This window comes from Juglans microcarpa x Juglans regia, chromosome 1D, assembly GCF_004785595.1.
Source record: "Juglans microcarpa x Juglans regia isolate MS1-56 chromosome 1D, Jm3101_v1.0, whole genome shotgun sequence".
Taxonomy (NCBI): Eukaryota; Viridiplantae; Streptophyta; class Magnoliopsida; order Fagales; family Juglandaceae; genus Juglans; species Juglans microcarpa x Juglans regia.
In genome coordinates this window covers 48,127,427-48,145,171 of record NC_054594.1, presented here as the reverse complement: position 1 = coordinate 48,145,171, position 17,745 = coordinate 48,127,427, and the positions used below count along the sequence as shown (strand labels likewise).

Here is a 17,745-nt window from a genome sequence, read left to right as displayed (position 1 = left end):
CTGCCTATTTTTGTGCCCATAGGGAGACGCAACACGGACACGAAATTTTGAAATTTTTGGCACGAGTCGTAGGACTATAACAGCTTTGGATGTAACGTCGACTTTTGAATAAGAGACCATAAAAAAATTCAAACAAGTCAATTACAGATTTGCTTCACAATGGATTTGGCTGGGGCCCAGCATATAAACTCTGTAACACTCCCTGGGGTAGAAGGATGAACAAGCTCACTCAGAGAATGAGTATTCTCTCGAGAAGGGGAAATACTCGAAAACTTATGCATTCATTGATATCCTTACAGAAGGAAACAACCATGTATATGAATAGAGCACGTAACAAACTCTGCCAAATCATAGGGAATATTCTCTGACAGTACTCTAACAACTTCACGGAATAAAACAAAGAAATACAACAACCGGTACTGGACGAATTCTAAAACATCAATAGACTTCATACTGGACTGGGCCTTGCCAGCCCATTCCCGAAGTCATGTAACCCTAGTCCTCACGACAACACTTCAGACTTCTCTTCTCACTTATCTTCTCCAGAGTTCACTAGGATTCCATCGTAATAATCTCCAACAATTGTATACTGGAAAACATCAAAACAAGTTGGTGCTAATTACAACTTTCAAGCGTAACAACCAAACTATCCAATGTATCCATCAAATCTTGGTCTCCGCATTTGCTGGCCTTGATTGTGATTCTGCAGGGTTATAATGTTGGACCGGCTTCCTAACCTCAAGTTCTGAAATTGATGTTGAGCTTGTGAGATTGAGTGCAAGCTCCTGTGCACCTGTGGACGAGTTGGGTGGGACTGATGGTGCCCGCCATTGTGAGTTGGGTTCCAAACACGTGGTCTTGGAATAATACTTTGAGATACTTCTGGTCGAACTAATGCTGCTACGAGAGAACCCTTATTCTGATTGGCAGAAATAAGCCTCCGGTAAGTCGTCTGGAATGCTTCAGATATCAGTGTCAATTTACTCATGTTAACTGCCCTTGCGGAATTTTCTGGCTGCTCAAATGGATCCTCAATCTAACCACCAGTACCACAAACAACAAAATCAGCAGCAGTGGCAGCAGTAAAAATTGTTATCATAGAAGAAAACTTCGCGCCCCCATATGAAAAACCAATAATTTTTTTTTCCATCCATTTATACACATACATACATAAAAATATTTACACATCTATCCACCCTCAGACGTGTATATGTCTTTGGGGTACCTAAAAATATACACAGACGTGTATATTTACACATATATGTGTATACGCACACGCATATATATATATATATACATATATATATATATATATATATAGAGAGAGAGAGAGAGAGAGAGAGAGAGAGTTACAAGTATTGTGTAAGTCTTGGGGTACCATCTCATATTGCTATCTATGCGCTCCCACTGGCCTGTATAGGGATAAATTCCTAGCTCTGAGGCCTTCAATCCTATGTCAAAAAACTGCAGAATATACAAGGTGAAAATGCAATGAACAGATCTCGAGCACACCTAATGGGGTAAATAGGTGTTTAATGAAACAACTGAAGAATAACCAATTTAAATATCTAACAGATGAATATCTAAGCAACCTAGAATCAACAAAACATAAAGCATAAAAAGTAACAAATAACACATGATTTTGCTGACAAAAAGAAAACTTTTCAAGAACTATTCATATGAAAAATCGCTTCGGTTGTTCAGCCACAACCTATAAATCCACTACAGAATAAAGATACTACAATCAGTTTAAATTCTCACAAAACCTTTACAAGACTCAAACACCAGGCTGTGATTCCAATGAAGAAACCCTGCCCGATCTACTGGAACTCCATCAGCACCCCTGATGGACTCACCAACACATCGCCAAGCACAACAGTTCTCCAAGAATAAAATGATCAATAGATCAGCAGGTGGTAACCTGAGTATAGGGAGTGAAAATTGTTTAACTTTAAGACTCAATACCACTCAGTATTTTTTCTAATAGGAAACATCTGGATTCCTAAAAATAATGCTCCAGCCTCTTTAAAAATCGTGCACCAGTAGCTTTATAGTAAGGCTCAAATCAGGCTTAAGACAGGATTCAAAGACGTGTGGGTGAGTTGCTTGATCCGGACGTCTCACGTGCGTCTAGCAACTTTGTTCCCTCGACAAAGAGGTCTCATGTGCCTCTAGCGAACTACAACATGGAACTAATTTGCTTGACTGCATGTCATATGTGTGTCTAGCAAAAAGCAAAATGTAGGTCTCGTTTGACCAAACGACTCATGAGCTGTCTGACAAGATCTCTGTACAAGCATTGGTCGATCGTGTGTCTTACGAGAGTCCAGCAAAATCAGTGGTTCTTCAGTTTTTATACAATTTTGAACCGAACTAAATCCAAATCAATTACAACTAAGTTTTGACATTAAAAATGTATGCCATTACACTTTTTTTTTACACTAACACAGGAGCTTTATTGACACAATGAGAGAGTTAATATAATCCCCTAGTGGGTATGCTATTCCTAGATATGAGAAAGATACTAGAAAACTTAATCAAACTATAATAGAAAAGGGAGTTTTACCAAATTATATAAACCTCCTGTACATACTCATGACAACTACAGTTGACTGAAATTTTTTACCACAAACTTATAATTCAACTTTGATGGGTTAGGGGTGTAATGAATTTATTTTGAACTGTATTGAGCTCATCACAAAAATCGCTATTACTATGGTTTTCATTAACTATTAAGGTAGAAAACCATGTTTGAAATGATTACCTTTTCAAGGAATGAAGTGAAAAGTTCAGACAACGAACTTCGATTCACTCGCCTGAACCTGTCTTGTCTGAACCTTCTTATGTTAGCGGCACATATTTCTTTAATGCGTATCTCTGCATTAGTCCTCACACCTGCATAAAGCATGTCGAAAGACGGGTCTCATGACTCTAGTTGTCTTCTGAAGTAGTCAATTGGTATTTAGATTCACAGATCTTGTGAAGGTACTTCTGAATATTCTCATGAGCTATGCCTTTTGGGTTCTTCAATGAACTTTTAGATTGCTTATAGAAAAAATATTTTCAGTAATAGTAGAAACACCGAGGCTCATAAAAAACACCTACAGTAATTTTAGTACTTTTCAATTGGTCATTTCAATATGAATGTTAAACCTCTTTTGATTCTCTTTCAGTATATTGAAGTAAAGAACATCTCACTGCATAACTAGAATGCTATTATCAGTTTAAGTCCTCGCCCAAAAATTCTATTGATGCCCAAAAAATATGATGTATAGATACAGCTAAGTTTCTGAAGACATTGTTTTTCTTATAAGTATTTGTTCTACTCTATTCTTCCTAATTCCTCACGAGGTGGTGCCATTAGGTACTCCCAACAACTGTCATATAGATCCATATGCTTAACACAACCCTTAGGACTACAACTTCTCTCAAGGAACATTAAATTTAACTAAATTCAAATTACCTTAAGACAGGATTTCTACTTTCACACACCCGAACATTTATTAAGTTAATGCCGTTATTATACTATGACAAGACTCTTCTGGTGTTTAATGGCTTCTCTTCTAAGTAAACTGCACCATTAAATTACCATTATTCCTCTCCTTCAGAAAACTAACTTTTACATCTACGCCTCCCTTGCCCTAACACTCCACCAATCCAATCATATGGCTTTGATAACAGAAGGGGAAACCAAACCCCAGTTCCATCACATTTCTGATGAAACGACAAGGTATAACTGTGGCAGTATAAAATTTAGAAAACCAACCCAAAGTACACAGAGAAAGAACACAAATCATTTGAACCTTGAACAAAGCAATATGTTTCTTACAACCAGATAAACTGTTAGGGCACTGCCATTGTGAGTGTGAGACCAATAAATAATGTCTTGTATCAATTTTATGCCCTTGGGCCTTTGGCCCTTTAAAGCACCAAAATAAATTACTTTTGAACAGTATAAAAATAGGAAATGAATTATAAGTTTCACGCAAAATGTACAGTTCAGCTTCTGTCTCCACCATTCTAAGGAAGAAAACTAGAAAGATATTGATGCTTTGTGCATAAGATTGAATATTGAAGTACCTTGAAGATCATCGACAAGATTTCCCGGGTAAATATCCTTGAGAGGTGGTAATATTGCAGGGACACAAGTCTGAAACAAAAAAGTAAAAAAAATAAATCTTCCATTAATTATCAGAACTGAAACAGTAAATTTCAACATGCAAGGAAGAGACAGGGAACCAGACCAACTCAAGAAGATTTAAATAAATCAAAATATGTGAGTCAGAAGAAGATTATATCCTGGTGTCTTGAAACATGACAAGATATTTAAATGAAATAGACAAAACAAGACTGATGCAACAGTATAAAAGACCAAGAATAAGTTTTTATTTTATTTTTTTAACATTCACAAACAAGGTCCAAAAGAACTGTCAGGATATACTTCGTGGAGCAGCAAGGAAACCTCCGGCTGATTTTAACCATTTCTTTTTAAATTTTACCAGAAATAATGACCAAAGATTACCTGAAAATGGAAGATCACAAGCAGACAGAGAGAGTATGAATTGAAGGTCCCAGCTTTTGGATTATTTATGCCATGTGCTTTTGCCCATTCCTTGACCTACACAAGCTAGAATAATGTATCAAACACATCAAACACTTCCACTTATTCTCGCAACATCAAGTATCGTTTGAACAGGTATGTACCAGTAAAACCATATTGTGAAAGCGCCCATCTATCGCACTGACCCAAAACAAGAGTTTGGACTTCATTTGGCCCTGTATGTTATCAATCGACATATCACAAGAGATGCTTTGGCGGCTACTCTCGAATTTTAGAATTGGAACTCTTGCATTAGGGATCAATTGCAACTTTCGCCATCCACCTGCAGATCAACCATGTTATAAAAAGAAGATAGAAGCATTGTGAAAAAAAATATCAAACCAATTAAGAAGAGCATAGTCAAACCCTTTAAAGGATAAGCGAACTTGCATTGTATCAATCACCTATATTCCTTATTGCTTTCCCATATCAATTAAGTATTACTGAATTTACCCCTAGGGGTTGGCTCAAGTGGTAAAGGCCTTGGTCTTGGTAGTATGTTGCAAACAATGTCTAGAGGTTATCAGACTAGGGGGAACTTCCCCTTGAATTATTCAAGGTGCACTTGCAGGAAACTCCTTACCGAGGACATGTGCACCCCAGGATTAGTCGAGACTTTATTCTCAGACACCCGGTGCCAATAAAAAAAATATAGAAAAATAACTGGGGGCTTTGGATGAGCAATAAGAATGGAACCGAAGGACCCAACTACAAAAAGATGATCAAAAGGCCGTTTTGAATAATAATTACAAATGAAACCCTAGGTTCTGAATTATCAGAGATCATATAGTGGCCATTGTGATACGATTCACAGAATTTATGAATCCAGCTTGCCATCACAGGTCCCAAAAGCACAATAAATGACATGATGGATTTGACATGAGGAGCACACACCAAAATGATGAATAAAGAAGAAACATCATTCTTTTAAGTCCCAAATCCCAACATATATCCTACAGATGCAGGTAGTTTACTTTCTATAGATGCACTGATGGGGAGGGGCGCAGAGAGAGGAAGGGGCAGAATTATCGATACTTAAACTCAAAGTAATTACCTCTCTGTCTCAAAGCTATCTGTACATCTCCCAGCAATTTCTTTCTGCGCTTTTTCCCAGCAGATGAAATATAAGAACCGTTGGGCAAATCAATAGAAATATCCAAGTCACCCCATCTTGTGAACAGACTGGAAACAAATGAACCAAATGGCTCCACTGTTGCACCTGTTTGAGCCAAATCATGAATTCTATTGTTACTCTAAAAAACTCTTACCATGGGGCAACCTTATTCCTCGTGATACCATGCTGACTCAACAAATGAAATGTTGGGAAATAAGAAATGAGAATGAAAATTCACTTATTGATGTATCTAAAGGAATATTCTCTGTTTTGTTTTTTACTGGGGGACCAAACTAGAATAACCCCATCCTGGCCAACTTTATCAAGCCAGAAAAGGGATCTCCCTAATGGATGACTGAGCCTCAAATTAGTGTGCCAGCTGGCTTAAGACATTCTAATCTCTATGCTCATTGGGGTGAAGCTTCCTTACCAAGAACAACATTTATAGCTACTGTAATTCCTTTAAGAAAAAATCATGTCATCAAGACTGAATCACAAAATGGCTGGAGACAAGTTACATTCAATAAGAAACAGATTCATTCACAGCAGAGTAAAAGTATAGGTTCCTGATGCAAAGGGAATTCAGCGTATGCAATTTGGTGTATAAAGTTCTAATCAACAGAAGAAGTTGTTCAATTTTCCAAATAAAAGAACAAAGTCATTATTACTTTGGGCACAAAAACTAATCACTGTGATAGTAAAAAAACAATAAATATTAAAATAAAACTTTCATGCCAGCTCCCTCTTCATGCTTCTAAGATCCAACTAAGGATCCAACAAATATGAAGCCTAAAGGTATGTGTTCATATCAACATTATTGGACTCAAAACAACATTTCAACATCTTAAAGAAAATCATAGGATGGGAAGTTTTCTCTCTGTACACATCCTCCCCGTACACGTTGAAGTTTTCCCTCCATACATATCTACGATGGGAAGACTGCTCCGGTGACTCCTAGCCGGAATCAACTTTCTTTAGCTATTACGATTATTTTACTGTTTTGTGACAAGCATGGGCCTTCTTAAACATCTTTTAATAGAAACAAAGGTGTTCGTTTTATCAATGGAGGGCGGGAACTATTGTTGTATCACAGAGAGGGGTAGGAAGGTAACCAAGGAGGTGGTGCTCAACCATGCCAGTACTTGCTGGCTGGTGAACACAGTAGAAGAATGTTTATTATCGGGGGGAAGGAAAGATTTTTACAAGACATATCGGGACGGCACCAAAGTTCTATTTGCTCATAGGCGTTCTAATGCTTACGGGAGTTTCTTGGAAGTAACAGACTATGGTGGTGGTAGCGAGGGTCGAGGTCTTTTAGCGATCTTGGAAGGGATGGAAGGAAAGGGCTGGAAAACCTTGTCTATGGAGCTAAAGTATGTTTTGTCAATGCATACTTCGGTTAACAAGGCTCCTGTTTTGGCTCCACGACGGGAAAGAGAGGTGGACAAGGGGAAGGAGACGGGGAGGCAGACCAAGTCGTGTGCAGAGGCGGCATTGGGTGGTGTAGGGAAAAGGGTGGCAATGCCTCGAGGTACGAGCCACTCCTTGGCATTACAACAAGGTGAAGAAAACAAAAAGGGGTACATTGCAAAGGAACGTACAGGCAATACTGCAGAGAAATACGGACGACGTGATGTACCCGAAATGGGGAGTAGGACATTCTCCTATGTCTGTCCAGTGGAAAGTGAGGTGTAGAAGGCTCTGTCTGGTTTGAAAGAGGAAGTTTTCAGTGTGAAGGAGGAAATGGAATTACTAAGAGCACTAGCATTGGTTTCTCTATATGCATATGCAAAATCACATCTTTTGGAGATTGATTTTGCATATCAAGAAAAACTCTTACATTGGATTATGTATTTTTGAGCCAATTATTTTATTATTATTTATTTTATTTCCTTTTTTTTTATATTTTGCAATTAAAACCACTACAAATTCTATCATTTAGCATCCACTAGAATTTTTTTTCCTAAAATTCTATCCATTGGTGGAGAGAGAAGGGGGAGGAGAGAGAAAAATGTAATAAAATAAGATTTGGAGAGTGAACTGTGCATCTTCAAATTTGTAAAAACAATATTCATAGCTATGCAAATTTTTAGATATGCATAATCCAATGCAGCCCAATTTAAGGTCATATTATGCAGATGCATAATCCAATTTTTGGAAGGAGATAGAAGCGTTGATCTCTAAAGTAGACAAGGGATTGGGATTGGACTTGGGCTTGGGCTTGCGCTTGCGCCAAGGCCAGTGGATTCTAAAAAAAAGGAAAAAATAAGATGCTTAATGGGCAGAAGCTACTCAGGCCCGACAAAGGAAAGGTCAAGATTGGGTTGGGCCAGATAGGCCCAAATTGATTACTTGGTTTTGTATGGAGGCTAAAACAGTCAGGCGCTCTTTTGAAAGGGCACAACGTCTGGTCCTGTAACACAGATCTATGGGAGGCCTGCTGCACGTGGGCCAATCAACCCGTTTCCGATACACCAGCCAAAGGAGCCGATACAGTTTGCGCCGGTAACTCCTGTCTCAGTTTTCGGTAGCACTGACGCCAGCCAACCATTGTCAGTACCATTGAAGCCTGTGTAGATCTGCACACCGGACTAATCTATGGACGGGGGCCATAGTTTGTAACGGACTAAATGACCATGATTTTCTCATTTCGATTGTAACCTCTAACTAGGTCCTTCTCATGTATACTCCTTGTGTACTTGAGCTTTGCCTATTTCTATGAATAAAAATTTTGATTGCCTATGAAAAAAAAAAAAAAATCATAGCCACCATATTGTCTTGGCCCAGAAGAGAAACGTGGCCATCATGGAGAAAATACCTTAGGTTCAATTCTATCCAATGATACCCCAGCCTTGCCACGGGGTCCTGGACCGAAAAACGGTGAACAACATCTGGCTTTCTTACTAATAACAGTTTACAATCTAAAAGATCAACTGAAAGAAACAAGTAATACAACTTTCATGCCACCAACAGCCTATGGACTTGGAATCATTTTTTTACTAGTCAACTGTGTAATTCCAGAGTATGAAGATAGACCGGCTTTAAGATCTCCTGAGATGGAATTGTTTTCCTTCTTTAACACGATCCATTCAAAATGATCGATGCGTGAGAACATTCATATTTAAGTGCAAATCATGAAAAAATTTCTGATTTTTAAGTATTTATCAACTATAAATTATCAACTTTAAACAGCGTGAGTAAGACTTTTTTTCCCTAATCAAACCATGAAAATTCAACATAAATACCTCTCAGGCTTTCCACAGATTCGATGACTCTTCGCAGTTCATCAATAACTCGATACCGTTTCTCCTGATCCTCGTGCAGGGGCTGGACCACTTGAAGTATTTCCTTGAGAACGTGCTCCAATGCACTATTGGCACCCATATCTTATTTCTGGATAACATTAGAGACGCAGTCGCATGTGTCAAACTCATGCATAACAATGGCATTCAATAAGTAGAAGCAATCAAGAGTCCCACCTAAGCTAATACCTTACTCCAATATAAAAAAATTCTTTAAATCAAACCTCAAAAGCCCTTGGTTCAACGAACCTAACTTGCATTTTGAGCATTCTTCACAAATTTAAGATGTAAATCATATATCATATTGTCACTACAGCAAAGAAGTTGATCAGACTATATATTGTAGTGAATACTGAACAGTACTGGGGCATTACTTAGCCAGTGGGTTTCCTCTCGCTTTTTTCAGACCCTTTGACGATGTACGCAATGTGCGGTCGGAAGGCAACAAAAGCAAAATGAGAAGGAGAAGGAAAAGGAAAAGTGGGCTCAAAGTTGGGTCACAAGCTTGAATCTATTCCGCTCCTGGACTCTGTAGTACAACACAGGAGCGCCTTTTTATCGAGGTTTTTTTTTCTCAGCTGGAAGGAGAAGGGTAAGGATTGTAATATTAGAGGTTGGCGGAGGGAGTCGCAGTCATTTCATCTTTATAAGGATTGGACTTTAATTAAATATAATTTTTCATTATAGCATTAACTTTGTTGTAACTTATTTCATTTCCCCCTTTCCCTATTGTGGGGAAATCAAGCACGATGTAAAGAAGAAAAAAAAAACCCTTTAAACTTGTTTTTTTTTTTTTTTTTGGCCCTCAGCTTTATAAGAACTGAACTTGGAACTTGGAAGTAAAGCATTTATCCCATTGCATAGCATAAGTTTCGTACGATGATGTGGACTATGTTTCTTTATGGCTGTACGTGTCATGGGCCGCCACGTTCTCTTATTGTAATTGGTGAGTCAATCAAAGTCAGTGCGAAAAGGTTTGCTTTATAAAAATATTTTAACTATAAAATGATTACGTAAAAATAATTTTAAAAATTAATATAATTTATCGAATTGTAAAATTTTTTTTATTATAAAATAAATTTAATAGATTACATAAAATCACATTAATTTATAAAATTATTTTTATATAATTCATTTATTTCTATAACACTCCTCTTATCTTTATCGCAGTGCAACGGGATTCTCTCTCTTTGAAGGACAGGTGAACAGCTTGTTACAACAAATTTATGTAGCCAAGCCTTTAGTTATTTGTAAGAGAAGAAGGATTGTTATAAGTGATATAAGGTATATCACTTCACATAAATTGGCCAACTACCCACGATTTTATTTATTTGTGTGAACATAAAACGACCGTATGAAGCCCACGCTATCATTAAAAAAAAAAAAAAAAGAGAGAGGAACTTTATTCCTAAAACTTAAGCTGGAAATGTTTTATAATCAAAAGATTGCAGAAACAACAATTATATTCTCTATACTAACACACAGAGTTAACTTTTTCCCTTTTCCAGTTAGGGGAAGGAGAGACTCGGTTGAATTTGTCACAAGCTGCAATGCAAATATTTTGCTACTTCCCTGATGACGATACCATATATGCAAAATGCAAGTATTTTTAAAGCACTTTCTTGGTTATTCTTTCCCTATGATAGTTTTGTGATTTTTTTCAGTGAACTTTTCCAGAATGGAACAGAAACTTCCATAAAAATAAGCATATCATTAGCATAACAACTCAAAAACCTAAGAAAACCCGGTACTCAGTCCATGCTCAAACAGTTAAAGCTTTAATTATAGAAAGACAGAGACACAAAAGACTAATCGCAGCATCTACAGACTACTGCAGCATGATGAGAAGCTAAATTTTCAATGTAACAGACAAGTTGAATGCCATAATTTTTATTTATCAATTCTTCTGCTATGTCTATGGAAAGATATGTACCAGAAATTATGATCCAATATATGCAAATAATGGTGGTATGCAACATATATTGAGCTATAAGAATCATTGCAACTCAGAAACCAACCATTAAGTACTTGTGTGCAAGACATCAATGAAATAAAAATATGCCAAACAACCACTAATGGCCATGATCGTTGAAGTAACCCACAACAAATAACACATCAGATGCAACTAGAGTCTATAACTGCATTGAACATACTTTACGTATGACAAGCAATTCAAGAAGTTTTGGCAGGGAAAAAAGGCAAATTTCCTCAGTCAAGTCGCATGCTGGCTTGAAAACCATTTGCGGTCATTCCTCCATCAACAGAGATGGTTTGTCCGGTGATGTAAGAAGCAGCTGGTAGGCAAAGGAATGCCACCAAGGATGAGAGTTCCTCTGCTTCCGCAACACGCTGAAGAGGAGTTTTTGAGACAATCTCTTCCAAAAACTTTTTGTTTTCAAGCAACTGTAAGAAATGAATACAGTTAAGCAGTGAGAAGTTTCTGCTATTTAGAAGTCTACCCAGTAGTGTCATTAAATGGAGTTTTGAAAGTTTGAGAATTTTATTTTTTTTCCAAACATCGGCAATTATCTTTATGATTTAGTGGACTTTGGACAGCACAAACTCACGTTGTAATGAAAAAAACATACAAGTTTCATGTCATAGGGCTTTTTTTGTTTCTCTTTTCCCATGACAAAATCCAGAGCCTGATTTCTGGTAAATTTTACCAGGCAATTCATATTACTCATTCTTTTTTTTTTTAATAAGCGAAAAGAGATTTTATTCCTGCCCATCAGAAAAATAGGTGAAGCCCAAGTACACAGTACATATATGTGAGAAAAAACCTAATTAAGAGCTAGAAATAGATACAAGGAAAATGTCCGTCATTCTACAAGTGGCCAACCAAAATGGCTTAATAAAATACCATCAGGAAGATGTCCATTAATGCCGTTGGACAAGGACTGATATTTTATGGTTTGGATTGGAAAAATGGCAATTGTCATATTTCTTATAAGTAAAATGACAATCATGATAATTTCTTTGAAGTATTAATTATGTGACATTGATTTATGTATCAGTCAACCTATTTCCAACAGGTTAGTAGTTCACAATGTATCACTTCTCTGCCCAACATGTATGGCATGTTTTCTATAAAATTAAAAATAAAAAGCATCGATGTACTTTTCTGAAGTAATATATGGAAGAAGATTCCCTGACAAATGTAATCATAATATAAAAGTTAAAGTATGTATAATATTCTAAGTGGGAATGCGGAATCTTACGTGTTCCACCAGTGAGGTTCTGGTATACCAGGGTGCAACACAATTGGTCCTGATATTGTCTTTTGCCCATTCACAAGCCAGATTTTTTGTAAGCTGGTTAATTGCCGCTGTGGATAACATGCCAAAGACCAAATTCTTTCACCTTTTTCACACCGCCAAGTCTAACTATAATGATTAGGCAAAATTAAATCATACCAAGAGAGTGACTCACCTTTACTCGCTGCATAGATGGATCCGCTACCAATACTGACCAGACCTGCAACAGATGAAATGAACACAATGCTTCCCATTCCGGATGCTTTTAGAAGAGGATGTGCAAGTTGACACAGGTGGTATGCAGATTCAAAGTTGGTAGTCATGAGTGTAGAATATTCTTCAGCTGTGTACTCAATGGTTGGCTTCCTGATGTTTGTCCCAACATTGTTTATCTAGACCCGGAAGATCATAAAGAGTAAGTCTCAAAAATCGGTGTTCATAGATAAGTTTTTGAAATCCATGCTTTTATAGTTGGTGAATATAAACATCCATTACCTCAATAAAATTGGTACTATTTGCACTCCAGTTCAATAACGTGAGAAAATAAAGCTACAACGTAATTATCTGTTATTAACATTGAAGTAAAAAAATTTGGAACCATTTTTTTTTTTTTTTATCGGTAAACAAAATTTTATTGATCAAAAGGAGGCAAAAAGCCCAAGTATATGGGACATAAGAGCAATGCTTGTGCGTGCTAATTTAGAGATACAAGGAATTCATTAAAAGACATGCCATGGAAATCAATTACAATCGACCAATGAAGCAAGGTATTGAAAAACAAATTTCTAAGCTCTTCCATCGATCGCTCTTGATCTTCAAAGCTTCTTGCGTTCCTCTCCCTCCAAATGCACCACCATAGACATATAGGTATCATTTTCCATATGGATGCAATTTGACGGTTGTCCCGAATACCTCTCCATGAGGCTAGAAAGTCACATACCCTTTCCGGCATCACCCAAGCTAAACCCAATCTAGCAAAAACTTCGTCCCACAAGATCCTGGCAATCTCACAATGTAGTAAGAGATGGTCAATGACTCGCCCTCTTCTTGGAACCATTTAACAGCTGAAAGTATGAAGTCGGGAGTGCTTAAATACTTTCTCAGACAGATTAAGCCCTCAATTGGTAAGAAAAAAAAACCCAGCATTAACTTAATCAAGTAAAACTTTCCATAACATCCTTGATCATGTCTCTAACCAAGTTTTTTATTTCTACCTCGGTTTTCTGATCAAGTGTCTCTAGAGGTTATCTGAAATTTGGGTGTGACATTTTCTGGGTAAACCCTTTACTCTGATTGCATCTAGGGTTCTTCGAACAATGTGATATGTCACGTGGGTAAATCCTTGAACCTTTCTCCTCTCGCCCCATTTGGATGTTGAGATGATCTCATTTCCTTTCTAAGCATCACTCAAACACAAACAATTTTCAATTTCAAAGCTTTAACCTTTTCATTTAATTATTACCTAATTATTACAACTTTTCTAAATTTCCAAACAAAACACAAAAAACAATTCAACTTTTTCAAATCATAAAACAAAAATTATAATAAAAAATTATATTATAACAATATTTTAACTTTATAACATTTTTATTCAACTTTTTCTCTTTTCTTTTCCAAAACTCAATAAAACATCTTAACTCAAACAATTCATTATTGTTCACAAATCATTTCACCACTATTCACATATTTATTATCTCCTCTCAACATCCAAACCAGGTCAGAATATTCTAGTAAAGGAAAATACTACTCTTACCGCTAGTTTCTACCGCTAGTTTTTACCACTGTGAATTTTTTATTATTATTTTTTTTACTTAATGATTAAGTAAGTATTTTTTAATAATATTATGAATTTTTTTATTTTTTAAAATATATTTAAATGTAAAAAATACTAAAAACAAAACTCATCTCAAAACAACCAACGAGAGCCCCCGGCTCCCAGCGGTGGGAGTAGCACCGCTCTTCTAGTGAATTGTGGCCAATGGTACGTCACACATGTACTGGCAGTTCAAACCACAAGCCTCACTCCTTTGCGTTATGGAGTGTTGCTACTACTACTATTATTATATTATTTTAAAAGAAGGGAAAATCATAAAGCCACACCATTTATCTCTTCAACCAATTAAGAACCTTTGGAAGCTGCATACAAGAGCATTAACAAATAATATAGGACAATTCAGACCCAGTACAATTAGAATTTAGTTTCTCCGACCGTTTCTTTTTTTTTTTTAAGCTCAAACTCAAGTACCTCGAACATGATTCATTATACGATGGAATTTAAAAAAAAAAAAAATGAACCAAATCAAAATTGTACACGGACCCTAAGGGTATGTTTGGAATTTAAACTCCTCTTAATTCATCTTAACTCATCATTACAATTTTTTCAAATTCCAACACAAAATATAATAAACAATTCAACTTTTTCAAATTCTAAAATAATAATAATATTAAAAAATAATATTCTAACAATTTTTTATCATCTCAACTCAACTCAGTTCAACATCCAAACGCAGCCTAAATCCACTAGGAATTGGGGGGAAAGGAATATTGAATCGAAGGGAAACGTTTTTGGGGACTTACAAGTATGTTGAGCTTGCCATTGAAAACAGAAGCGACTTGCTCCAGGAGCCTCTCTCTGTGGGCACGTGACGACGCGTCGCACACCGAGCCAGAGACCACGAAACCCTTACCCTCCCATTCCTTTAAGCACTTACCGAGCTCCACTTCGTTCCTGGAACAAGTATATACGGACGCACCAAAACCAGCTAGTTCCTCCACCACCGCATGCCTGCCACCATGCCAAGATATATCATATCAGATAAAACCGTTAACTTGGGGAGGACAAAAAGAAAAACAGATATTTCCTCCGAAAGAAAGAGAGGGGAAGAGACCCTATGCCACGGGTGCCGCCGGTGACCAGAGCGGTCTTTCCCTTGAGTGACCATCTCGCTGAGCCTTTAACACCGGACCCTGTCTCCGCCATTGATGCTCGATAGTGCTTTGGCACTTTAGCCGCCTTTAGAACATTGGTTTCTTTATATGAGCATCCACAGAAAGAGAAATTCTATTTTATCACTTTTTAGAGCATACTCGCTTGCATAAATTTATCTTCAAAATTTAACTAATATCATATTTTTTTATATTTACCTATTCTATTTAAATTCATTTATTTTTTATATAATAATAAAATATTATTAATTTAATAATTTTTTATTAAATTAATTTGTATCACATTTTATAATTCTATTAATTTAATATTAATAATAATTATATTCTAATTAAATTAAATTAATATTTATTATAATAATTATATTATAATTAACTTAATAATTAATATTCTAATTAATATTAACTAATTAATTTATTTTTATCACATTTTATATTTAATATTAATAAATCGAACTAAATTTCTTAATTACAAAAAATACCTACATATTTTGTGAGAGGAGTGAAAATTTAATATTTTAATATTTAGCTAACCTACTATTCACCTACAAATTTAAAAAATCACTATAGCAGAAGTCTAAAATTTTATAGAGATGCTCAATCCAATGTGGTGGTTTTTTGGCACATATTGACTAAAGTTTAGCTATCATTGAACTTTGGCCAATCTAATGAGGATGCTCTTAGAAGTTGATTTTACCATTTAAGAAAAATTCTTATAATTATGCATTTTTTAGTCAAAATAATAATAAAAATATTATTATTAATTTTTTAAAAAAATCAATAATTTTTATATATTTTGCAATTAGCACTCACTATAAATTCTATCATTTAATCTGTGCTAAAAAACATCAATTTCATGTATCTAAATATTACCAATTTCATATATCAAAATGATTAATTTTATATATACACCAATTTCATCAACAGATATTAACATGTGTTAAAAAACACTTTGTATCATCAACTTAATACAAATTCTACAAAATTGATTTTTCTTTAATACAAATTCTTCTGCCCGGTTTGTATTCACAACCCATCTCAATTCATCTCAACTCATCTCACTATTATTTACTACTATTCAGCAACTTTAACTCACAAATCTCACTACTATTCACAACCCATCTCACTACTATTCACAACTCATTAGAGTACAAATTTACAACACCAAAATCATAGCCATTCCACCACCAAAACTGATACAAATTAGATCTATAAATTTCTAAAAAGCAAACAACAACCCGCAATGAAAATGGAAGTAACAGCTCCCGGCAAGTAATAACCATTTGATAGCAACCAGTAATACAACAAATTATTTACATTTAATAGCAACCAGCAGTACAACAATACCCAAAACATATTACCACATAGACAAAATATTTATAAAATACCCAAAACCAAGCATACAACTATGTATGAGATATGACCTTATTCGTTTGTTCCTCAATGATTTTCATTTGAAAATTATAGAAATACTCTTATTGCACAAAATTCATAGAATCAATATTCAATTTCATAATTTCCATATCAGTTTTTCTCTTCTTAAGAGCTACTAATTCATATATATCTTCTTTAACCTTAATTTTCATATCAAGTTTTATCTTCTTAAGAAGTAGTAACTCGGATCTTTTATTGTCAAACTTCATCAATGTTTATTTTCTCTTTATCATAAAAGTCCTCCTATCATCTTTCATTTGCCTTAAGGCTTTATTAAACTCATTATCTTATATTTCTTTATATTTAATTTTTTTTTTCTTTTTCAACCTTCTTGCCTGGAGGTCTTTCTCACAATCCACGAGCACATTTTTCATGCCTTCCCTTAAAGGTATTGACTTTGGAGAAATACCTGAAAGTGACACGTTGTCTTTTCTTCTTATGAGTTTCATGTGTGCTTACCATTTTGGTTGGTGCCTCAAAAAATTACAAATAATGATCCGTGTTGAAGTTGGTTTTTTTGGTCTCCCAGTACAAAATCTCTATCTTATCAATCTACAAAATAATAGAATAATCAGTACGCTCTGTCATTACAAATACTTAATAATTAGAACAATAAAACATTGAAAAAATCATTATACCTTGTCTAATTAGGTCGCACCGCTTGGACGTATTCCTTCAACTTGGGCTATGAAACCACAAAATTTATTGACGCATTTTTGAATGGTTGACCACCAATTAGTCAAAGAGGGTACAAACAATTATTGACTCTTAGGTTTTTTATAGGTGTAGTTGTAACCCCCGTTCCTTTATTCTTACGTAAGCTACTTTCTTTCTTACATAAGACTCCTCCTTTCTGACGTAAGCAAATTTCGATGACGGAATTATGCAACAGTCTGTCATTCTTTCTGGCGACTGCGAGCATCGTCATGTGTACCGAACCATGACGACGTGCCTCTCGAGATATTAAGTAACTTCTAAGGTACGCCCAGTGTTTTAAATGTACTGGAAATATTTATATGAGGTATTTTCAGTATCGTTGAGTTAAACTTGTTTTTAAATGAGACAATTATAATATTTTGAAAAGCTCCAAAATAT

General features: G+C 35.6%; 2 protein-coding genes across 5 annotated transcripts; both read right to left on the bottom strand.

Annotated features, from left to right (window-relative positions):
* Window positions 1-262: 262 nt before the first annotated feature.
* On the bottom strand, window positions 263-9,534 carry LOC121245796 (protein HESO1-like). Of its 4 annotated transcripts, none has more exons than XM_041143774.1 (9): window positions 9,194-9,531; window positions 8,960-9,107; window positions 5,655-5,819; window positions 4,705-4,883; window positions 4,523-4,618; window positions 4,081-4,150; window positions 2,765-2,895; window positions 1,354-1,464; window positions 263-1,036 (listed from the first exon to the last, which is right to left on the bottom strand). In XM_041143774.1, exons 2-9 carry the CDS (start codon window positions 9,096-9,098, stop codon window positions 647-649), a joined length of 1,281 nt encoding a protein of 426 aa, XP_040999708.1. In that variant the 5' UTR covers window positions 9,099-9,107; window positions 9,194-9,531; the 3' UTR covers window positions 263-646. The 4 variants fall into 4 exon arrangements, with proteins under 4 accessions (XP_040999708.1, XP_040999782.1, XP_040999627.1 ...); XM_041143848.1 differs by having other exon boundaries at window positions 9,370-9,531; XM_041143693.1 differs by having other exon boundaries at window positions 9,206-9,530.
* A 1,437-nt stretch (window positions 9,535-10,971) lies between these two features.
* Window positions 10,972-15,333, bottom strand: LOC121248409 (tropinone reductase homolog At5g06060). Its single transcript, XM_041146900.1, has 5 exons — window positions 15,162-15,333; window positions 14,851-15,058; window positions 12,449-12,665; window positions 12,238-12,344; window positions 10,972-11,419 (listed from the first exon to the last, which is right to left on the bottom strand). The coding sequence occupies exons 1-5, from the start codon at window positions 15,251-15,253 to the stop codon at window positions 11,225-11,227; spliced, it is 819 nt and encodes a 272-aa protein (XP_041002834.1). The 5' UTR covers window positions 15,254-15,333; the 3' UTR covers window positions 10,972-11,224.
* Between the last annotated feature and the right edge of the window lie 2,412 nt (window positions 15,334-17,745).